Source organism: Barbatula barbatula (genome assembly GCF_947034865.1).
Source record: "Barbatula barbatula genome assembly, chromosome: 13".
Taxonomy (NCBI): domain Eukaryota; kingdom Metazoa; phylum Chordata; class Actinopteri; order Cypriniformes; family Nemacheilidae; genus Barbatula; species Barbatula barbatula.
Genome location: NC_136776.1, coordinates 22,797,040 through 22,821,878, shown reverse-complemented (window position 1 = coordinate 22,821,878; position 24,839 = coordinate 22,797,040). Strand labels below are relative to the sequence as shown.

General features: G+C 41.1%; 3 protein-coding genes across 3 annotated transcripts; 2 read left to right on the top strand and 1 right to left on the bottom strand.

Moving 5' to 3' along the window:
- The first annotated feature begins 516 nt into the window (after positions 1–516).
- On the top strand, positions 517–4,546 carry rad23ab (RAD23 homolog A, nucleotide excision repair protein b). The gene is made up of 10 exons (XM_079471311.1): positions 517–747; positions 1,144–1,225; positions 1,310–1,389; positions 1,559–1,872; positions 2,018–2,064; positions 2,154–2,281; positions 2,395–2,524; positions 2,878–3,035; positions 3,120–3,269; positions 3,367–4,546. The coding sequence occupies exons 1-10, from the start codon at positions 556–558 to the stop codon at positions 3,478–3,480; spliced, it is 1,395 nt and encodes a 464-aa protein (XP_079327437.1). The 5' UTR covers positions 517–555; the 3' UTR covers positions 3,481–4,546.
- A 10,290-nt stretch (positions 4,547–14,836) lies between these two features.
- On the top strand, positions 14,837–16,800 carry LOC306903019 (kelch-like protein 23; the record flags this gene model as incomplete). The annotated part of the gene is made up of 3 exons (XM_079471939.1): positions 14,837–15,779; positions 16,016–16,424; positions 16,494–16,800. The coding sequence occupies 3 exons, from the start codon at positions 14,837–14,839 to the stop codon at positions 16,798–16,800; spliced, it is 1,659 nt and encodes a 552-aa protein (XP_079328065.1).
- Positions 16,801–16,957: 157 nt separating this feature from the next.
- cers4a (ceramide synthase 4a) lies at positions 16,958–23,421 on the bottom strand. The gene is made up of 11 exons (XM_079472083.1): positions 23,029–23,421; positions 22,267–22,446; positions 21,330–21,447; positions 21,069–21,187; positions 20,922–20,979; positions 20,186–20,236; positions 19,823–19,915; positions 19,606–19,734; positions 18,462–18,568; positions 18,194–18,350; positions 16,958–18,111 (listed from the first exon to the last, which is right to left on the bottom strand). Exons 1-11 carry the CDS (start codon positions 23,034–23,036, stop codon positions 17,920–17,922), a joined length of 1,212 nt encoding a protein of 403 aa, XP_079328209.1. The 5' UTR covers positions 23,037–23,421; the 3' UTR covers positions 16,958–17,919.
- Between the last annotated feature and the right edge of the window lie 1,418 nt (positions 23,422–24,839).

Here is a 24,839-nt window from a genome sequence, read left to right as displayed (position 1 = left end):
AAATAATTGTGATATTTCTGAAGGCCTAAATAAAATAAAATATATTACTTTACAAATATATATATATATGAACAAATAACACAGTATAAAAAATAATTAAGTTTACAGATTCAGAGACTGGTCAGTAAGTTTATTTTTTCTAATTTCTAATATAATAAGTTTAGTTCACGGAAATTTCATATGATGAATGAAACCGAGTAAAATATATATTTTAATGTTTATTAAACTTGGCACATGAGTTTATAAAATTAAACAGACTTTTCACTTTTCTCTCCAAAATGCATTGCTTTTAAAAACTAACCATTGTTGGTCACACTTTACAACAATAAAACAACGATCATTTTATTATTGAAATATTATCGTCATTTTCCATTGCAAACAACAAACCGTTGTTTTATTATAGTAAACCTAGTGACCGTGTTTGTGACGAATTGATGTCCGTTTCTGTAATCAAAATTAAAAATCATTTGAATATAATTGAACTACTAAAGAGGTTTTGAGTTCCCTTACGAGATTGAACAAGTCTGAAAGTGTCTTGTCCCGCTCAGCAAGTAGATGGCGTCTTTCCATAACATCTCGAGATCAGGACCATCATCACATCTCCAGAAGACCGCTGAGTCACATCTCCACGCGCACTCACCGCGGACGCTTTCTCCACGAGACTCCCGGTCGGACACGATGCTGACGATCACGCTGAAAACCCTGCAGCAGCAGACGTTTAAAGTGCACATAGACGAGGAGCTGACGGTAAGCGTGCGCGGCCGTGGCCCTGTAAACACGGGCACGGCGGGCTGGGAAACGCCGCGGCCTCCGCCGGCGTTGATACGTGCGGACCGTCATTGGTGGGACTTTGTGAAACGTTACTTTGTGATCGAAAAATGTCATTTTGTGACAGCCGCTGTTGTTCTAAAGCGTTACATTGTCACGTGACTGAAAATGTTACTTTGTGACGCACAGCTGTCACTGTAGCGTGTTACTTTGTGACGTGCAGTCGTCGTTACGATGTTACTTTTTTATATACAGTGGTGTCGAAAAGTCTCCAATTTTGCAAACAGTTTCAATTGAATTCACTTGAGTCTATTTTCTTTCGTTTTGGGCATAATAATTAATCAATTGTATTACAGCTAAATGTTTTAATTGCAGGTAAAAGCTCTTAAAGAGAAGATCGAGGCAGAAAAGGGAAAAGATTATTTTCCAGCCGCTGGTCAAAAACTAATCTATGCAGGTTTGTCTTCTGAGAGTTTCTGTGTATTGTTATTGTTCATATATATACTCTATATTTCACTAAGATTTCAAATACTTGAAACAGGTAAAATATTGAATGACGACATACCTCTTAAAGAATACAAAATGGATGAGAAGAACTTTGTAGTGGTAATGGTTACAAAGGTAAGATTGTTTCATTTCTCATCATTTATCACATCATTTATTAGAACATTCAAGCCGGTAGACCATCCGGGAGGTTTATGGGTACCTGTTACAACATGCTACGTTCAACAGTGACAACCATTGGCAGGTTTCTATAGTTCTCTGTGCAGTTGTATTTTTGTCTCTTCAGCCTAAATCTGCATCACCTCCTCAAGCTGCTCCTGCCGTCACCCCAGCTTCAGTTAGCATCCCTCTCGCAGAACTCTCCGTCCTTTCACCGTCACCCCCTGACGATCCACCTGCGGTCCCTGCAGTGCCTGTATCGACCCCGGCTCCTGACCGTGCGGAACCAGCACCATCCGTGGAACCGCCCGCTCCACCCGTCACAGCGCCCCCTGTGGCCTTAGATGTCGGTGCAGAGGCCTCAGAACCGGTTGAAGTGACCCCAGATCCAGTTCCCCTCCTAGAGGAGGGGACCCAGGCCATTGCCCAATCAGAGGCCAGGTGAGCCTAAAACATATTTTGTTAGGTTTTGAAACTTTGTAAATGTTTGCTGAAAAGTCAGTGAAATTCAAAATATATTAGAAAATTACACAGTTACTTAAATGGTCAATAGCTGTTAACTAAACATTGGGTCTGTTTTCTGCAGTTTCGTGGATGAACTGGGTCTGCTTGAAGCCGCTGCTTCAATACTAGGTATGTTTGGGGGGGATTTCTTTAAAAAACAAAATAATAATAAAAAAAGGTTAATGTGACTTCTTTCTATTATCGCTTTTATCCATCAGTTACAGGTCAAGCGTATGAGAATTTAGTGACGGAGATCATGTCCATGGGTTACGAGAGAGAACAGGTGATCTCCGCCTTACGAGCGAGTTTCAACAATCCGGACCGTGCGGTGGAATATCTGCTTACGGTGAGAGTTAATAAACAAATTAACTTAAAAGTTTTGCGAAAAACTAACCATAGTGTGATGTGTTTCAATGAGAGAAGTATTGATGTGTAAAAGGGTGATGTATGTTCCTGAAGGGTATACCCACAGAATCCGAGCAACCACCCCAGGAAGTCGTGCAAACCGCCCCCGTGTCTACCCCCGCCCCCGTGTCTACCCCCGCCCCCTCAGCACCACAGCGACCTCAGCCGCCACCTGCTGCAGCCGGTGAGGCACATTTGTTCCTTCCTTAAAGAAACAGACAAATGATTCGTCCTCGGCTCCTCGCGGCAGCTGATACATTCCTTCTAATTCGGTATAAATATAATTTTGGCAGCACAGCTGATGGCTGTGAACAAAATAAAAGAAGAACTGGTCCCTGGTATTGTCTGAGGCTGGAAATCTCAGAAATGGTGGTGCTCCCCGGGTCTAAGAAATAAAGACCATAAAGATTCTATTGACATCAGAATGTGTTGTTGCGGACAGGCGAACGAAAATTTCCTTTATCAAACATTTGCTTGATTTGGTACACCGCAACCTTGGACCAGACTCCTGTACAGCCCTTTCTATCCTGTGAACAGGCGCAGGGTCGGGATCTGCGCAGACGTCAGAAAACCCGCTGGAGTTCCTGCGGAACCAGCCGCAGTTCCAGCAGATGCGACAGATCATCCAGCAGAACCCCGCCCTCCTGCCTGCACTGCTGCAACAGCTGGGTCGAGACAATCCGCAACTCCTGCAGGTGGGTGGAGCTTAACACATCACATCTTGAGAGTCGATCTGGATGGTGGACATACGTAGGCCTAACGTTCATACGTTTTTGCAGCAAATTACGCAGCACCAGGAGCGGTTCGTACTCATGCTGAACGAGCCGCACGTCGGGGAGGCGGGAGCTGCGGAAGCCGTGGAAGCCCACAGCGCACCACAGACAAACTACATCCAGGTCACGCCACAGGAGAAGGAAGCAATCGATAGGGTTTGTGATTAATCGTGAATTTTAGCGCAACCTAAAAATGTCCATTTGACATATTTTTGTTTGGTTGCGTGTGATTGTTTTCTCTTTTCTCTTGTAGTTAAAAGCTCTTGGTTTCCCAGAGGGACTCGTCATTCAAGCGTATTTCGCCTGCGAGAAAAACGAAAACCTTGCTGCCAACTTCCTGCTCCAACAGAACTTCGACGACGAGTAGCTGCAGCAGGACGCGAGGACACTTGGGGCGACAGAGAGCGCGAGCGTTCGGCCGCATGTTGCGTGTGTGTGTGTGCGTGCGTGAATAGGTGTTACGAGTAGAAAGCCTACGGTCTTACGTGATGGTTATCATGGAGTCGCGACAGAAGCTTTATTTTTGTTTCCTCGGTAGGGAGGGGCATGTTGTCTGTCTGGTTTTTGCTGCTAAGTATACGTTGCGTATCGAGTGTTTATGCATCAGAGGTAGACTAAAACTCTGCAAAAAGTCGTCATTATCATGATCAATTTCTCACCTTTATCTGAAACTCTTCATACATTTATGAGGTATTATATGTGTTACATACAGATGTTAGTCAGGGTACTTTGTCCCGAATAAAAACCAAAGCTTCGCGGAATAGTATGTCATAGTCTATCCCGGTTTTTTATGTTCAAATAGTTTGTTTTGCTTTTTAACTTTGTTTCCAACAAGACTTTGTGGAGCAAAAAGTGTGCAGTGGTAACTGTATGATCCGTGATTCTGAATGGTGCCCAAAATGCTGCAATAATCGTTGCTGTTTTATTTAGTGCGAACAGAATGTGGTTTGGTGTCTTTAAAACCTCATGATATATGCAGACTTGTGAAGTGATTTGAGTACTTTTTGCATATTGGAGCAGTGGAGAGAAATCGTCGTGCCAAATCACAACTGGAAAACGGCCAGAACGAAGGCTGAAAACATGACTGCAATGCTTAAAATGTTCTCTGAATAGGCTATATTTGACCTCAAACATGTCCCAGGGAAGTTTTGCTTAGAAGTTTTATTGAGGTAGAAAAGGAGTCTGCGTGTATTGAAGAAATTGCGTCCTGTTTACACTGTGTGATGCGCTTCTCATTTGAGCGTTTTATATTATTTTCTCGCGTGGTGGGATTTGATGTGTGGAAAGTGGAAGATTTTGGTCTGTAAATGCCTGAACTGGCTGGATGATGAATGTATTGTTTCAGTGCTGTGTGAAATAAATCGCTTTTACAAAGCTGACCATAAAGTGTCTCGTGAGAAATTGCTTCAGCTCCAAGTGCACATCGGCAACGCAAGTTATTATTAGTGTTGGGTATCGAGAACCGGTTCCAAACGTCAAAGAGTATTTTACAGTTGTATCTGTCTGCCAGGACCTGCGACAAGGACCTTTATCTCATTACGCATGCGCGCATCTCATTACCATCGGCGCTATGTACGCAGCAAACGATCAAAAGTTTGGAAAAGCTTTGTGTAAAAAGACGATAGCATTGACACGTGCAATACGTCTGGTAAATATATTTCTGTGTGAGGGGGTGTTAAATGGTTAAATTTAACTTTTGTAAATGCTTCCTTGTTATTCCTTAATGGAGGTGTTGTTTATTTCATTATTTGACGAATTGTCACAGTTACAGACTACTCGTTAGCTTGTTTTCTTTAACTATTTTCTAGTTTTTCTCTCCCCCACAAATAGTGAAATCGGAAGAGAGAATCGATAAGAACCGGATTCGATATGCTGAAATTAAAACGATACTTAGTTGCATATAAAAACAATCTAAAATGTTTCAAAGGTCGTTTTGCGAATGCATGAATCCATAATCGAATCGTCTGCATGATTTTAAACGAAGAAAACTTTGGAAATATCATCATTTATACAACTGATTCGTTTACCAGATGCTTTTACAGGACGCAATCCTGTGATGAAAGAGCTGGACTCTACAAAACTTCAGCCGCTATTAGATTATTAATGATAATCTTAAATCTAACTTTTTTATTTTATTTCGCCTTCTTGTTCAACCTCTGTCGAGCTCGCCACCGTTTGTATACTGTTTTTCACTGGCCGGGGGGCTGCTAGGATTTTATAGTCTTATTTAATAAACACTGCATATAGGAATTTATAGTCTGTCGGATATCTGACCTGTATTTTGACTTGCATGACCTTTTATGTTTTTCTTACAGTCAATGTTTGCTTGTACAACAATGAAAATTGTAAAAAGCGCTATATAAATAAAGCTATCTTGACTTTTATCCCAAACGTTTCTCAAACGAGAGAGTAAGAAAGAGATTCTACAGGTGGTTTAAATCTTTTTGGTTGTCCTACACCGACCCCTTGTGGTGTGGTCACAGTATTGCATCACGCGCGTATGTACAGTATTACATTGAGATTCAGGGTTTTCAGCGCATTTACACATTTGGCTGATGGTTCAATGCAAAACGACTTTAGAATGCATTTATTTTATATTTTTTATCAGTATTTGTGTCAGTACGTTTTGTCACAGTTGCGAACATGTTCTACCCATTGAGCTACAGGAGATATCCTCTACCAACACAAGGTATTACGTCTTTACTATATTTACTATGTTTATGTACCGTCCAATAACTTAAATCTAAAATACAAAATGTGAATGTGTATATATATAAAAAAAAACGGTATCCGTCCGCGCAGGATATAAGCTACTCCTCGTTAGTATAGTGGTCAGTATCCCCGCCTGTCACCCGCGGGCCGGTCGTGGATAGGTGGCATTCACTGACAGCCAATCAGATTCAAGCTTTTCTCTTATTGTCCCAGGTCCTTGACAGCCAATCAGATTGTTTCACATCTTTTTTTATGTTCGCTTGCATGGGGTTCGAATCCCACTCGAAGCAAAACTGAAAACATTGTTTTAAAAACATTTGTGAGTTTTTTATGACATTTAAGCACCCTTTTAAAATTTAGAAATAATGACAAAGTATTAGTATTAAAATGATTAAAATTAAAGTTGGGTTAAATGAAAATGTTTCTAGAATATATTCATTAATGGTGCTTTATTTATCATATCTTTAACCAAAATGTTTGAAAACTCTATTCTTATGAACATTAATTTGTAACAAAAGGTTATTTGAAATGTAAATGTTGATATTCATAACAAAATATTCTTTATATCAGTGTTGAATTGGTTTTATATTGTTTTCATCACTATATCCTTTTAGATTTTTGGTCAAATTGACATAAAATAATAATTTTCGCAGCACTAAATGTGAATGCATTCATGAAGAGTATTTGTATTTAAACTCCAATTACAATACATATGTAATAGCACTACAAAGGTAAGAGACATCTGTAAATCAAGTATATTTTACTTCATGTTGAAAATATTTGCCAATAATTTGTGTGTATATAAATATAAAACACAGAGTACAAGATAAGTGCTTTTTTTAGATAGTTTTTATTTTCTTAACAATTTAAAAGGCAAAACAAACAAGCAAAACATATTTACATGTGGAAAATTCTTATTTACTTTTTCCAGAAACCCATCTCTGTCTTTCCATATTGTAAAATGTAGACTTTTGAAAGTCTTTCCAGGTCATCTCTTTCTCCATACCCTGCTCTCTGTATATGGAAAAGACTTTAGCAGGACAATAAACATATTTCCCAGCAATTCCAGGAAAGCCCGCATGTATGTGTGGACTGTTTGGACCTTGTTTGAGTTCCATTTTACAAAACCTACACAGGCGACCTACATGCGGAGATTCAGGCATTTTTCGTTTTTGCTGTCCCTTCTCTTCCACCCTTTTTTTTGTGTCATCCAGTTCTCTTTGGAAGAACTCTGTTTCCATAAAATCTTTAAAAGGCATTATGGGATTTGTCAGCCCTTCACCACTATAAGCCTTAAAAACCTTGGTGGAACAGTAGAAGTACCTAACAGGTCCTTGCTGGTAAAAAAAATGGATTGAGGAGCCATCACTTTCATAGCGAGACTTGGGCTGTCCGCAGGCAACACAAGTCTTCGTCTGTTTCTTTTTTTGTTCTGGTTGTTTTTGTTGCTGTTGATGCTTCTCCATAATACCCTCAACGATCCTCTCAATGGTTGCGTGTGAAAGTGGTGTGGTCAGAGCAAGTGCTGGTGGGTTTACAACTGCAGGATTAATTGTATTCACTGGCACACTAGTAGTCTCGCTCCCCTCTGTCAGAGAGTGCCACAGTCGTTGTGTCTGAAGTAGTTTTTCAGGAGAAGTATTTAACGAAGAACTGGTGTTTAGCAGTTTGGCCAAGTGCTTGACATACTGAGCTATGTGCAGTTTTGTAGTAGGATGGAGCATGCTGTTGGGATTAGTACTGGAGTTATGGACCATTGCTGCATACTCATGATCCACAAGTTTAAGCATATCCTTCTTCCCATGATGTTCAGTAAGCAGGTTGTCAATTGCCTCCTTCATTGGCGTTGTCCACCGTTTGTGGTCTAGCACAAATACCCTTCCACCAGTCGTATCAGCAGATTCTACAACAGCAGCAGCAGAAATACTTTTTTCATCAAGGTGTACTTTTAGCAAGTATTTATTTTTATGTGTAAAGAAAAAGGGCATTTTAAGCATGACACTGTTCATATGTGAAATGTTTACCTGGTTTAGGCTGAAGATCCTCATCAGCACCATGGCATGAGGACAGCAAGGGGGCAGGCAAAGTGGTAATGGATCCTAGAGGAACAAAACAGCATTAATATAGTCACTTTAAAGACATTAAGTGTATGATAACATCCTATATATTCTTTAAAAAAAGGTTTACCTGAATCTGGCTGCGGATCAAGGTCAGATGAAAGGTATCGCGCCCTGGCAGTTGATGGACTGCTTTGCACGGGAGGATCTAAAGGCAGGTCAGTTTTGCTCCTGTGCTTTTCCCAATCTAGCACAACAGTGCGACATCCAGGTTCCACATAGTCTAGCCCAAACCTCTCCCCAGAATCCTTGCTGGACACTAGAAGAGCAGGATACTTGGGCATTCCTAAAACCCTTTCTGACGCAGTATTGAGATCAGCGATCAGGGATGGATCAAACACACCAGGAAGCCGAACACCTGGTGATTTCAGGTCCACCAGGCGCTGAAAGTTCCAACGTGCCACTCCGATCATGCCCTGGGCTTGAAACAACTCAGAGGAAACACGTGTGCCGGTGACCCACTGAGCCTGGTGGAAGTGGTAGCCCTCCTGCTGTGATGTGCCTCTTATTGGAACCCAGACATCAACTTTGGCTCCCTCACCCTGGACGTGATTAAGCTGCAGTGTCCCACCATGCCTATACAGGATCCCACCTGCCACTTCAGGGTCACTCAAACAGCCCCTCAAGATATGGACACGCTGAATGCGCCATGTCTTCAGCATAGAGGGCTTGTAGAGGGGAACACCATTTGGATCAGCCGCTAAATGAAAGTGCTGCATGACCCCCTCAACCCTTTTGAGAAGTTCTTGAGGAGCCGGAATCTTTGTCCTGCAGTGCTCCCGAATGTGCTGCTTGGTGGGGTTGGCTGGCTGAATACCGCAAAACGCATAGGCATTCTTGAGCTTGATCAGGTCTTCTTGATCCACCACACAGAAAGCAGCAGACAGGAACTGGGTGAAGGAGCTGTACAAAGCATGATGCTCGGAAACACACTCCCTGTGAAAGCGCCTCATGCAATGAAACAGGTCAAGCTTGACATTGATGTGCTGATTGAAGCGAGACCTGGATGCACATGCATTTTGCAGCTCACCAGAAGTGGCCTCGGCAATAGCAGCCTCAGCAGTTCTCCAAGCATCCCAGTTGAGATGTTCTCCTGAGTGTAGATCCGGCACTCTGAACGCTGCGCAGCAATCCCTGAAACAGAAAGAAGATATTTTTTAATTATAGTATAATTAAATTAAATTGTAGGATAATTACATATTAAAACTTCTGTATTAATCGGTCTAAACAACAGGTTATGAGTAAAAAGAATGTCCACAGATAGTGAATTGCGAGTATGTTTAAAGAAATGCAGGCAAACGATTGCATGATTCAAATGACTCACCTGTCCACCCAATGGTACTTTGCCTTTTCCACTCCTGCAATGTTGTACCGGTTTGCTAGGCCCTCATACATGTGTTCCAACGACCTTTCCGTCTCGGACTGCACCATCACCCAAGAAAGGATCATCCAGTTCTCGTTCATGGTGGCGTAAGATGACATTGTGCCAGAGGTAAATGTAACTTTCCTTGCCACTTTCCGAGTGTGGTCAGAACGTAAAGCCTGCCCAAAGGTGCCCTGCAGGAGCTTTCTAATAGCTACCTCTTGCCGCTTGTACTCATAAAGGAGGCAGTCAGTGAGGTAGTGGGCAGACACAGAGATTCCATTCCATCCATCAGGATCATCATACTCGCCAAAGGGAGCAGGCTTGGTCTCAGTTCTTAGGAATCCTGTAATGGTTTTCTGTCCGTACATTCCAGCTTCAGAATCCAGGACATTCTGGCAACTGAGGAGGTAGGCAAAATCAGCACGTTCAAATTTCAGGTGCATCATTTCATTCACCTGGTTGGCCATGTCCGTGGGTGACTTTCCAGTACGCCGCAGCTCATCCATTACAGATTTACAGATGGCCTTCTTGTAAGTAAGAATTGCTGGCAATACATTTGTAAACCTTTTGGGGAGCTTTTCCAGCCACTGTGGGTTGTCTGCATACCACCTTTTCTTGCAGACTTTGCAGCACAGCCGAGATGAGAAGAGGTAGTACTGACCTGTGATGCCCACGATCACACGAGGTCTACCAACTCCTGCACACGTGACCTGTGCTTTGCTACACCCCGCAATGCATGGTAGAGCATAGTTAGTTTTCAGTCTAGCCATCAAGGTGTCATTTTCAGGTTTCCAAATAAAAAAAGGATGAAGCTGAAAATATTTGGCTGACGGCAGATCAGAGACTGTGTCTATCAGCTCAGGTTGAGGAGGTAAACGCCACAATGACACTGTCTTCATGGGGTTGCTCACAGGACGAGAGCCTGGCCACAGACCCATGGATTCCAGCTCGGTCTTCATCCAGATCCTCTGTTGATGAGAACACTTCCACTGAGGCGTGTCTCTATCGTATCCGGGAAGCTGTGGAGCAGGAACTCTAGGAAGGGTTGGTGTGCCTGGGTGTTTAAAAAATTTGAATATAATAAAGTATTGCCACAGATATTAAATATGGTAATCACTATTATATCCACAGAATACTATCTTACTTTGCACTGTCTGTCGCATAGGTGGTGGGACGCACACAGAAGGATGAGGAGCAGAGGAGCATGGTTCTGAAAGCACAAAAACAATAATTAAAGCTGTTCTAAACAAAGTAAAACACAACATAACACTATGTGATGATGTCTCTATAAATTCCAAACCTAGAAATGATTCAACGGATATATATCTAATGCAAACAGTTCTTACCATCTTTGTCACGTTCCTCAAAAGAAAGTGTCCTGCACGCTCGAGAGATACTGCTCTCTGCTGAAGAGAGACACATTGTAAAAGAGGTATAATCTATGATTCAATGTATCCATAAACTTGACATTAAAACACACCTGTCGCTGAAACACCTTTCATTTGTGTGGAAGCTGATGGTTCTTGCACAAGAAACATCAGCTCTTTAGGAAGGGGCACAGGTGTTTTCAGTATTGGCACAGCTGGTGCTTTAAAAAGGAAGACACAAAAAAATGTCAATTCAAAGTTATAAAGACGACAATTATATGATCAGAGAGGCATAAATAAAATGTCTTTACCATCCACAGGAGACAGATGCAGTTCCTTTCTAGTGCCCATCAGTGGTTTTGAAAGGACAGTAGGTGGTTCTGCAATACATAAATCTTGTTAATAATATCAATACTCTTAAGAGATCTGCTTACTTTAATAGAATGAATTAAATGATGCATTATGCCTTCTCAAATAATGTCAAAAACATTTTAAACTAAACAGGGAATGTAAAAAATTTAATTACAAGAACATGCACGTCTTCGTGTATTAATAAACTGAATTATTGATAAGTTTACAGTAAAAGTGAGCACTTACCCAGAATGGGGATTTATCAGTTCATCTTGGTGGGGGAATCAATTCATAGCCCCTTGAACAGTTAGTATAATGCCAACAGCACACAGATTTGTAAGTGACACACGGACAACACACTGACATATATAAAAATTCATATTCAAATATTGATAAGTTTACAGTAAAAGTGAGCACTTACCCAGAATGGGGATTTATCAGTTCATCTTGGTGGGGGAATCAATTCATAGCCCCTTGAACAGTTAGTATAATGCCAACAGCACACAGATTTGTAAGTGACACACGGACAACACACAGACAACACACAGACAACACACAGACAACACACAGACAACACACAGACAACACACAGACAACACACAGACATATATAAAAATTCATATTCAGTTTTGGAAGACATCTAATTTCATAATTCATCGACACGAAAGTGCTGAAGCTAAAGTGTTTAAAAACCTGTCGTTGTTCCTGTGGAGTGTTTTACTTCAGCAGCTGAGGATGCAGATGATGCTGGAACAAACAAATGTAAAAAAATAGGGAACATTTATTAAATATCAACTAATTTGATACAAGCTGTCATTTAAGAAAAGTAACACTTACACTGCACCAGTAGCTTAGAGGGGGTGATGTTCAGCATTGCACTCTCCAGCTCAGCGTCTTCATCCATCTCTGTATGATTGACAAACAAGAGTTAAAGGTTGCTTGGAACTTTTCAAATCAAATGTGCTATACTGTTTATACTTATTGAAATAACTGTAAAGATTCTCTTCTGAAGGGCAAATGAGGGAAAATAACAACTGACCTATGGGCTCAGATGTGGCAGGCATATGTGGACGGGCAGACTGCTTCTGCTTCAGCAGGTATTGTTGCAGTTTATGCATCCGTGTCCCACGGACACACTTAGCCCCCACTATAAAGGAAGCGTAACCATCAGCTCTGCCGTCCCAAATCTCCTTCCATGTACTCTTGGCACGAGCTCCAAAACCAACCAGCTGATCGTCGTCTGGTGATGCCGTGGGTGCAGCTGGAGTTTTAGAAGTGTGGAGTAAAAGAGACCGAATTTCCTCAAAGCTGTGGGCGTATTTCTCAAAAGAGACCAGGCTGCTCTTGCTGTGCCCCTCGGTCATTGTGACTCCTGCAGCCTCTTCCTGCTGAAGGTTCTTCGTCAGGTAGATGGTGTACCCCACATCATTTTCAAGAAGCCATCGGAAGGACTTCCCCTTGTATTTCCCGAACTGCAGGATGTACTCTCCAAAAACTTCTTTTTGGTCTGAGGCATCACCTCCTCTTTGACGGACCACATTCAGAGCATTTTGTCTGACAAGCTCCGGCTTAATTGGAGCCGACTTGTCCTGCAAAGATGGGTCATTTTTGATGGTTCTGGCCTGGTCAGTTGGATCCTGCAAAAGATATCCCAGCGGCCCCTTACGAAACACAACGGTAACCCTTCCAGGGAAAAATATGTTTTTCTGCATGTTGACCTGCGAGAAAAGAATGGCAATTTTTTTAAATGTAAATATTAAAAATTGACATTGGAATAAAAAAGATGAAAATCAGATGGGTTTTCACACATGCAGTACAAATAGTGTTGTGATGAAACGGTCAACTGTATACTTTGTTTACTAATAAGCACTCCAATAAACTCCATAAACATAAAACACTTCCAACCAATGGAAATTAACCATGGTTTTATTGCAGTTAAAACGGGAAAAAACAGGGTTACTGTAGTAAACCCATAGTTACCAAAAGAGATCTATGGCTTTAAAAAACATCGTTAAAGCACAGATATTGTGCACAAAAGAAACATCCCTCAATAAACAACACACCTAAATCTATATGTAAACATTAAAAACATTACACAACAAAGGAAATGCACAACCACAAACACGAATTACGGTCATGTTCATTCATACATTAGCGAACAAAAGACCCAGCGATGTGTTTTAGAGATACGTTTGGAAACAAACAAACAAACATTATCTCATTGGGTGCTAACCGGATTTTTTGCGACAAATCGACTCTGTTGTTAAAATGAACAGGCGTGTATTTCTAAACACAAGCGGATGATTTGAAAAAACTTACTTTTGATCGATGAGAAGAGAAATCGCTGTATAAAAAGAGCAAAGTTCTGAGCGTGTCGTGTCTCTCAGGCGAGGAAGCAACAATGGCGATTTCAAATCTCCCGGCGGAAGTGTAGAGACACGCAGAAGTGCGCCACAAAGCGTCAGTGGCCGAAAGGATATTGCATCCGTAGTGTTTTAGCACTACCATTGAAAATGAATGGGAAACTGTTTAGGGCCGTTTAGCGAAACAATCCACGGCGCCCGCCCGCGAGACCGGGGTTCAATTCCCCGACGGGGAGGTCGCACTTTTTTCTATTAGTTTCGTGTTTGTTTTTGTTTATTTAAATTATGCTTTGTAAATAAAGGACAAGTTTATCCTTTCCACGGGACAGCACATCTAAGCAATAGAACCAAACCAAATGAAATACATTAAACCATAGAACAAAACAACATGACACTAATGTTAAAATTCACCAATAAACGTATATTTAAAGTGTATTTCGTAGCCCAATGGGAAACTTAGTAATAGTTTATAAACAGATGACACGAGAAAATAAAATCTTCTGTTTATGGTTGTGTCGAGATTGAAATCAATTATAAATGTTAGTCAGATGCCTGTTTTGTTGTATATAATATATATATGTGTAATAAATAAAGCGAAGAAATGGCTATATAAAAGACATGCACACCATATTTACACAAAATATAAAAATATGTTTTATACAAATGCAATTACATGCACATGGTGTGTTAAATGTATGTGTTGCATTTGGACTTAAACAGTAAAATGGGGTGAATTATATAGTTGTGTATAATCTCTCACAACCTTCAAAAAATGATCTCTTCTGTGAATACTTGACAGACAAATGAGGAAAAAATGAAAAAACACACACTCTTTCTCTCGACAGGTATTGTTCTGGCTTTTTTTGTAACTAATAAATTGTATTAGCATCTATTATATTATTGCTCTTATATGACATATCGCTTATTGGTCCCTGAACTCTCTGTAAGTCGCTTTGGATAAAAGCATCTGCTAAATGACTCAATGACTAAATGTAATGTAAATGTAGGCTAGTGGTCACTTGACCAACTTGTTGATGTTGACTGTAGTTACTATTGTCTTTTTTGTTGTCCAACATGTGCTTTATTGACAGTATTACATGTACATTATTGCATTCAGACGTTTTTATCCAAAATCCAACCTTGAGGAAGAATCAGTAAGATAACAACCCAAAAAGACAATTCTTTAGATTGAAGTGATCTCTGCACAACCCACACAGAAATCTAACATATAAAAAACCAAGTTCCAACAGTATATCAGATTTCTAGACGTGCCACTAAACACTCTCATAAAGTTGATGTTAAAAAAAAGAAACGCGTATCTTTGTAACACATTTCCAGTGATATATTTAGCTGTTGCTTTCACCGTGCATGTTGACCCCATTCCCACAACGAGTATGTCGGTCTTGGCGGGGATATCAATGTCCCAGATATAGTGTCGGGTACAGTCATGGCTTGTGGAAAGCAAGCTAGCTATGATCCGAGTCCTGGAACTGGCCAAAAAACACTTGTTGAGGAGAATGAAGACGATGTAGTTCCCGACACAGTGCTTCAGGTTGAGGGAGAATCGTTCTTTGTGAACCGTCAACGTTTGGCCATGTTGAGTCCTTACTTCCGAGCTTTGTTCTTCGGTGGTGGTCAGGAGAGCACCACGAAGCACATCGAGATACGAGGCTTGGGCGTGAAACAGTTTCGAACTCTGATGGAGTTCACGAAGAACTTCAAACTGTCTCTGGATAGCGAGAATGTCCTTGATATTTTAGAGGCGGCTGACTTCCTCCAGCTCGACAGAGCTCGACTTCTCTGCTGTAAATATTTGGAAAGACAATTGCATCTTAGTAACTGTTTGGGCATGATGGCCTACGCCTGGCAGCTGGGCTGTCTGGGTCTTTACGCCGCAGCCCGTGAGGTCGTCTTGACCCACCTTCCCGCAATAGCTTCTGAGCAAGACCTCATGTTCCTTTCCAAAGACAGTATCGCCAACCTCCTCGCTAGCGACAACTTGAGCATTCCACGGGAAGACCTGGTCCTTGACGTGGCCCTTCGCTGGGCGACTTTCGAACCGAGTCGAGAAGCCGACTTCATGCAGCTGGTGGGTCTGGTAAGGCCCGAGTGCTTGAGTCTTCCGTACATTACCGATCTTTTGTCTAAGATCAACAGCTCGGACCCACGTGCCAAACTCATTTGTAAGCTGAACGAGAGCCTGCCTAGTAGCTGGACTGCAGGAAGGTCGGTACCCAGGAGTCGTTCAAGAGAAACTCTGTTTGTTCTCGGCGGACCCCATGAGCAGGACACACAGTTGCTGTATCAGTTTCATCCATATAGCGGAAGGTGGCAATCCCATCCACCCCTGCAGAAGAAATGTCTTACACAGTACTGCGTGGCCTCCGTAGGTAACAACTTGTTAACTATTTTGTCTTAGGGAAATGAGATATATAACATCTGACATGAACCGTCTCAGAGACGTGTTGCAGATGAGCAAACAATAAAAAAAACGTGTCTTGCAGATGTAAATGTAGACATCAAATAAACATCTTCCAGATGTACATGCACGTGCGCTATCTGGGAATCACACATTATAAATGAGTCCAGATCTTTCTGGTGTGAAGTCACAATTCTTTGCCCTCAGAGGACAACATAGTCGTGACCGGAGGCTACTTCAGGGACATCTTGTGGTACAGCGTTGACTGGGTGAGCATCTACCAGTGCGGTACCGAACGATGGGTGGACGGCCCGGCACTTCTCAAGTCCAGGCACAGTCACTGCTCGGCGTCCATCCAGCTCCAGCTGTTCGTGTTTGGCGGAAGTGTGGACGAGGGACCCGTGGCCGACGTGGAGATGCTGGAGCTGGGAGCAGAGGAATGGGAGAGCGTCAGCCCCATGGTGTGCGCTGTGGAGAGAGCCGCTGTCACCACTTTGGGATCTTGCATCTACGTTGCCTGTGGTTTGGATGAGAATGGAGACGTGTACAGTGGAATACAACGATACAGGCCGGAGGTGGACCAGTGGGATGTGGTGTCCTATTCGCCATTCCCACGGTGAGTAAAGTAAGAACGGTTGGTTTTTGACACAGAACTTTACTATCTGGTTTACTGTGTTTATTCCAGTTATGATCTACTCGCAACCGAGCTCAACGGTGCCGTCTATCTGCTGGGAGGTCGAGCTCTGCGCCTTGACGTCGACACTGACGAGTGGACCGCCCTTCAGGAGGAATGTCTGGACAACAAATTCTATACGGGATGTACCACGGTCAACGGACAGGTTTACATACTGAGCGAGAGGAAGATGAACAAAGCGTTCCCTAACATGATTCTGATGGACCCTTACATTGACACGTGCTCGGAGATCGACGATTCAATACCCTGTCCAGTTCCCATAAGAGGCTGCATCACATTGCGTGTGAATCCTTACTAAAAAACATGTTAGCCATTTGTATTTCACTGTTGTGTTAGATATAATAAATGTTTTTCCTCTCATTCTTTGGTTTACGATCCTAAGTATTTAAAAAAAACGGGAATATCGTGGCAAGTCTGAACACAAAAAGAATGATTTTGCATGAACACTGAAGCTTAATATATGCTTTACGTGTTTATTATTAAAACAGTCACAGAGAGAGAATGCCAGGGATTTGAGTCGGTAATATGCAACGATAATCGCAGGAATCATGCACAACTTCAGATCTCAACGAATACACTTTCTTGTTACACGTCATCAGTATCACAGCTTCGGTATGAAAATGTATTTTATAAAACAAAATGAACAATCACGCATTATTTTCAGATCAGAAGCCTTCAGAAGGTTTGGTTGGGGTTACTGTGCAAACAAACAATTTAGGCATAAGTTTGACAAAACACACAAACTTTACAGCCTCTTAAACTACATCTTAAACATATTCGCAAATGCACACTTGGCCTGTAGCCCTGCAATATTTCTTATTTAAGAGGCACATGCTTCAATAATCGCTGTCGTTCGGTAAGGCGATGCACAAAACACAAAACTGTAAAAAAAAAGGTTATTTCAGTAACATGAAAACAAGTGGACGATCCTTTACAAGATGGAGCTGCTCGACTCTCCAAACACAGACAAAAGCACATTCTGACAGCAGTTGTAGAAAATTCCCATAATGTACATTAAAAATATCATAATTTAGAAGACACGTAAAATAACTTAGGTGAAGGTTTAAGTATGTAAATGTTCAGTAGTGTGTTCGTCGACAGTGTTAACCGACTTGTGAAAAGACAGTGAAAACAACTTTAAGCGCACAATTCAGTTTTAAATTGCCTATTCACGAAACATATCATTGCGAACTTTGTTAAACGTAACGTTTATTATCAACATCGGTTTCCGCTCTTCAATCTGCAGTTTAAAAACAGGTTAAAGCTATTTAGTCAACGCAAAGAAGCTAATTCATTAAATGAACTGATTTTGTTCATCCATATATGCTTTCACATGTGCTCAAGCATCTGCCGTTTCTGGAATCAAATTTGGACCTCATGTCTTTAAACAAAACACACTAAACGCAAACTAATATTACTATCTTGCTTTCGTCTTTCTGCTGTTCATCCTTCGTCTCTGATTGGTTAAATTGTTCAACACACAGTTATCGGCCAGTGAAGACAGTTTGGAGTTCAGGGCCCCTTGTTTCTTCTCCCAGCTGTGTTGCTCTTCTCCGCCATCATCTTCCTCCACCTCACTCTCTTCGTCGCTGCGTTCATCTCGCTCCACCTTAAAAACAGATTGCACCGTTTAAAGAGGAACTATGAAAGATTTGTAAAGTATTCCTTGTGATGTGTACAGAGAAACATACTTTGCCTATAAAGACAAATTTATAAACCATCCGAAGGATCAGCCAAGCCCAGAAGATGTGCAGCGCTTGAAGGACCAGCAGGAGGAAGTTTAAGAAATAGTATCCGGGGAACGGAGGAAACACGTCCAACCAATCCACCACAGTTGTGTAGACCACTCTTAAAAACGAGGGCAAATATAAAAAGTGAGTTTGTATGATTAAAAATCTGTATTTTGATTGTGTTTTAAACGCATCATTTCCAATGGAAGGGCGATGTGAACGCTCTAACCTGCAGGGGAAAACCACAAGACGGGTTATGAGAAACACTGCCGCGAAAATCACAAACAGGGTATCGCAGGTCTTTCTCCAACCGGCGTAATTGAACATCTTAGCAGACTGTAAAAGAAAAAAGAAATTTATTATTATTATATCATTTTCTTAAAGGACGTAAGAAAAAATCCAATTGTCGTTCCTACCGTACGCCACAAAAATCGTGATGTTTTACCCCAAAAATATCCAAAAACAATGAGCCGTTTCTAATGTGAATGATAGATTTCAAGAAACAAATGTTCATGAGTCGACAAACGTTCATTTATAATACAGAAAGTAACAGAATATGAATGATGCTATTGACACTGTTTTGTACCAAATGATACTAGAAGGCTTTTTTTTTACATGGCCTTACACCGCATCCTAACCAAAAGCCATGCGAAGAGATTCCTGCGATAAGCAATTTGTTTATCCATACCGAACGCGAAAAAGAGGCGGGACGTGTCAATCAATCACAAAACAAAGCCAATCAGAACAGTTTTTGTCCGTCTCGCGCTCCAGCTGAAGATTGCACATGCAGAGAGACGCGTCCTGCGCATGACTTCAGAGATGCCACACCAGACGCTATACTATCATTTCAGAATATAAACGTATTTAATCAAATGTATATAGCCTTTCATCATCCATGTTTGGCCATTAAAGCGGTCAGCTCCAAATCTTAATTTAAACCTCAATGTAAATCCCTTGTTTTGCACTTAGATTCTAGACACGGCTAAATAAGCCAACGTGACACCGGCAGAAACCAAAGCCGTGTCTGTGTTTCATCCAGCAGCTGTCAACACTACAATCTCAGTTTTGACAGCCGCGACATCTGTGTTGTGTTCTTCTGTATATTCATCAGCCCTGAAACCAAAACATCCGCCTCAAACCCATTTCTGCTGTTCACATACAGCCTCTCTCATACCAATAAAATGTGTCTCCGAAACTGTCGGTGAGGTCGACCGGTTTACCGACATGTTTCTGGCATGCATGCTTTTCCCATTTTTAAGCAGTGGTTAATTCCTGTTAGACCTTTGTATTTGACGAACGGTATGAACACTGATGCTGTGATGTCACAATGGGAGAGCGGAGAGCAGCCAATCAGATGAAAGCCTGTGGTTTACCTCCAGCAGGAAGTCAGAGGAGTCGTGTACGAGCATCACCAGGGTTCCCACGCGCACAAAGTTTCCACAGTACGAGAACGCGATGAGGAAAATGGTGGCGACGTGGTGAACAATCTGCTCTTTGAAGTCCTGCACACAGCACAAATACGTTTATTATATCGACACGCTTTATGTGTCACAGAGGAAGTAAACCCCCGACCGTATGTAGCAAGCGTACTTTGCGTTTGGTGTCCACTGATACACACAGCAGAAGTGAGAGGTAGAAGGAGAGCTCCGTCACATAATACCAGTACTGAGCCTCTGCGACAGCCTGCAGAAACACAAGAACACTCACAGTAAACACATTAATACACACTTTAAACATACGTTTTTAATACCTAGCACAAAAACAGGAATTGAATATGTTTGTATTTGGTGGATTTTACGTCAGAGTTCTTCTGAAAACATATACACTTCTATTCTCAAACAGACTCTACATCTTGAGACCGTGTGTGTTTTTCACGGGAAAAAACGTTTGAGCGTTTTGAGATCCTGAGATTGTTCAACAGGAAGTGTGCGCGTAAATGTGTTTTCTCCTGACCTGTTTTGGGTATCCACGCCAGCATTCTTTCTGATCCCAAAACCAAGGAGTCTGTCAGGACACAAAAGGTGAAATGGATTATAGTTATATTTTTGTTTTAAATGACGCAACAGACGTTGCATTAACACATCATTTAAAACTCCAAATAGTTCAAATCATTATTTCATGAAAAGAAAAATCTGTTATTTTGCTATTTTCTTTGGATCAGTTGAACAGTAGCTAGCCCATGACCATTTACCAAAGACGACTGACTGTTGTCATGGAAACAACGACAATTTTCTTTATCCTCTAAAAGCCTGTTCACATTAAGGATGATAACAAAGTAAAAAAAATCACTCTAAATGTAAGAGAATAGGCCAAATCATAACTTATACAATACAGATAAACAATAACATTTAGTCATTTAGCAGACACGTTTATCCACAGCGATAAAACACTGACAGCCAATCGAATCATCACATGCCTGTTAGTGTGGTTGACAATGTAACGTTTATTGTGTTTTTGTTTGTTCTGGTTACAGTTATAGCACTTAAAATATGGATTTACTTTCAGGTAAGCAAATACAAAAACCCATATTTTTAATTAAAGTTCAGTCATAACATTTTCAATAAAACTAAAAAACAAACAGCGAAGAAATAACTGACATGTTCAGACACAAATGACATTATGTGTTCTGCACGCGGCCTAAAAACGAAAGGTGTCGATTCTGAAGCGAGAAATACTGGGAGATACTCACGTTAACCAAAGAGACAAGACTACCGGAGAACACAATGAGATAAAAGACAAACCTCCACCTGAGAAATGACACGGAAAAGGACGGTTACTTAACCGTAGATGAGAAGAATCGCAGATGTCTGACACAGCCTTTAACAACTGGACTTACGAAGCTTCACAAAACTTCTTGGTGTTGCTGGGTCTGTCCTGGTTTCGGCGATGGTGAAGCCACGTCTGGATCTGACGCTGGGAGAGCCCGCATCGCTTCTCCAGGACTGCTGTTTCACTCTGATAACAAACACAAACCACTCATTGTTTTATATTAATGATGAAGTCACACATTTTGAATTTGCCGTTGTTGATTTTTATCATTCGAAATCTTTAACATTGAACAAATTTAAGATGACAGGTGCACATGTGACTCACTAACCTGCGACGGATGACTCCTTTTCCTCCGATAAAAAGCCTCTAGCGTTGGGGTAGGCGTGACTCGGACCCGAACCCTGTCCCGCACTCCCAGCAGCCGGCTAAGCGGCTGCGCGACAGCCCTGCGAGACATACACAATATATTTATTAGTGACACAGATAATGCGACCCAACGCGTTGAGACTTGGTACAATTGGGCGTGGGCTCATAACGCTGACCGTCTCACAGCCTCACGGCCTATGTGTTGTTTTTCATGACTGTGTGGCCACAATACACGGTCTGCAACTCAAGATCCTTAAAGTCCCTGTGAAGCAGAAGTTGCGATTGTTTTGACTTCGGTATTTTGACGCATTTCCGAGTGAAATGGAAGTTTGAATGAGAAAAATAGCGGAGTGGCTTTCGGCTTTCTCTGCAATTTGATGATTAAAAAAAGCTGTTGCATTTTTAAATGAAACAGGCAACAGACTGACCGTTGAAGGGGCGGAGTTAACGGATGCTCCACCCAAGCCGTCTAACATACGTGATCTAAAATGGATAGCCATTTAACTGAAGATTATGTTGTAATGACCCACATTGATAAACTATTTACAATACACACTGCAATATTTCATGAAAAAATAGACATCGTCATTTTTTATTTCATTGGGACTTGAGTCAATCTAAAGACGTGCAGAGATGTTCAGGACCTTTTAGTTTTAGTAACAAACAGGCAGGATTGAGTTTCAAGAGAATCTTGTATGAAACATCTGCTGTTGTTGCCCGGAGGCCATCTCACCGTAACTCTACAAAAACAGCAAGTCTACACTTGACTCACTCGTCCTGACTAACCGTTGTACTGTAAACACTGACGACAAGTTAGCTGGATCTTAAGTCTTATAATTTCACAATTCATGCACAACATCAATGCAATAAGGCATCGGTGGTATTTCCTTAGTCCTAACCTTTCAAAACCAAAGCGCAGGGCGATGAAGCTCAGGGCCAAAGGCAGACAGACGATAAGGTCGCGGGGGGCAGGATGACGACCGCCATCCTCCGTCCCTTCTGCGATATCCTTCCATGTGACGCCAGGAGGGAGCCAGAAGTCCTCCTGCCAAATCCACTGGTTTACAAGATCCTCTATCCTATACACACAAAGGACACTCCTTTACTAATAAAATAGCCGATCTATAGCATTATATAACATATAGCCGTAGTGTATAATCAGATGTATTGCACACATTTGAATAAATATTTTATTTGTGTCCAATTAAAATGGTATAAAAACAGAAATGTATAACAACACTGGTATGAAATGAATAGAAATCAGGTCTAATGTATTAATCGTCAACCTGGATTTGGACCAATGAGATTTCACGATGGGCGAAGTTACGCAATAATACAGACTTCGGACCAATGAGACTTTGCAATGGGCGGGGCCAACAAGCGAAACGTCCCCAAAATGACTAAACCATATTTTTCGCACAGAAACCGCAAATCAAATCTATTTATGTTATTTAATGTGTTAACACAGTGTTAATTATAACATTAAAACGTATCATTTAAGATCCTTATGGTAACGTAAGCTACCTCAAAATAGAATATCAATAAACATCAAATCTGTCGTACGTCTTAAAATACGCACTTTATTATCGGAGGAATAACGGACAGTGCATTAATCATAACTGTATAGTTGTTTATATTGTAAATAAAAGTGAAGTCATTACGCGTTCATGTTCCAGTGATGGATCTAGGATAGACCACCAGGGGCCTGTTTCACGGGTATCCAAATCCGGTTTAAACCCCCTGTTCAATATAAACAGCACACGCCATCGTGATCGATTTAAATTTCGACTAAAATAAAAACGACGCGATTGTTGACGCGGAATATTTCAACGAATCCGCGCGGTCTCCTCCGATGTCGCCACATCCATCCGTGTCCCGAAAAACAAAACCATCACACATTCATCAAACAGACCCCAGATTCACCAACCAGACCCCAGACTGAGAGAAATCATCAGACATGAAGGGTTTCGTGTGAGTGAAGAAAGCAGGAGAAGTGAAGGGTTTAGCAACATCTTTAGCGCGTCTCCGTCCTGCGTCCTCCGCGATGCGCTCGCGGGCGGAGATACTGACGCCCCCTGCCGGTGACTGCATGAACACGCACCACCGAAACGCGCACAAGACATCTGTAAATACAAATTAGTCATTCAAAAATACAAATACAAATCTGTGATAATAAATAAAATAACCAATTAGTCAGTCTGTGTAAATAAATAAATGTATTATAATCATTAAAATAACTCAAATAAATATTTATCCAGTCTGTCTCTCCAAATAACAAACACTCTATTCAAGTTGATTTAAAAACAACAAGAGTTATGTTGTGGCATCAGAGAATATAGCTAAACACAGAGTAAGCAACTTTATACCTTCACTAGTCTTAATTCCTTCAAACATTTACTGATACACATTTAAAAGCTAAATATGAGGAAAACGCATTAGTCACAGTGAACTAACATGAACGGACATTGAATGCTTGTGGTTTTAAATAAAAAGTGTTGGTTTTTGTTAGATAATGTTACTGTAGCTAGTAATGCATTAACAATTTTTATTCCCAAATTTCAGTTTTCTCAAAGTTTTTGCTTTTGTTTGTTTTGGTATTTATTTACAATGAGATGATTGACAGGTGCTGTGCTGGAGTTATCTTCAGTAATGGGTGCACGGCCTGTCTTTCTGGCTCCTTATAAATCTTATGCCAGGATTAAGAGAAATAAACACCAGCCACGCAGTTGTTTTACAACAACGCTGTTTTAAATTGTAATGATTTTTAATTGTTAGATTTGTGAACAGCACTTGTGTTGCTTTTTAAAGATGTCACATCAAATAAGAGTTTCTCAAATGTTTTGCTTGGCTTTTATGGAGCTTTTCCCCAACTTTTGAACGCAATAGATCTATCCGAGAGCTTATGTAAACATTACCAATGTGAACAACCCTAATGTCATTCAATATATACAGACTGCATGTGTTTCCATGATTTCAAGCCTTATTTGGTGTCACTTGATCTCTCACTTCTTGGAAAACGTCTCTGTTTTCAACTAATGAAATAATAGATTTATTGATGGGTTGAGGATTTTATACCCCCTTATACTTTATGTAAACATTTGGTACAAGAATGAAATTGAAAGAATATTATGCATTTAATGTACTTAGAATGGAAGTCGGTTTAAAGTCTCATATTTTTAAGACATTTGTCATATTTTATTTAAAGCAACATTTATCGACGACCACTTAATAGCAAACAAATATTCTCATACCTTCCTAATCGACGCATTACAGGCTTTCCGGTGACGTACAACTCCAATAAGTGCAAGAAAAATACTGTTTCTGCAACAGCCGGCAACTAGATATACAACCATAAACACCACATAAAGTTTCCCGTGGAGAGAAATTGACTTCATAGCCACTCCCAACCCGACATATAAACCCACACCGCTGGAAAGTGATGGATTGTGTTAATGGACCGCGCTGACCTGCG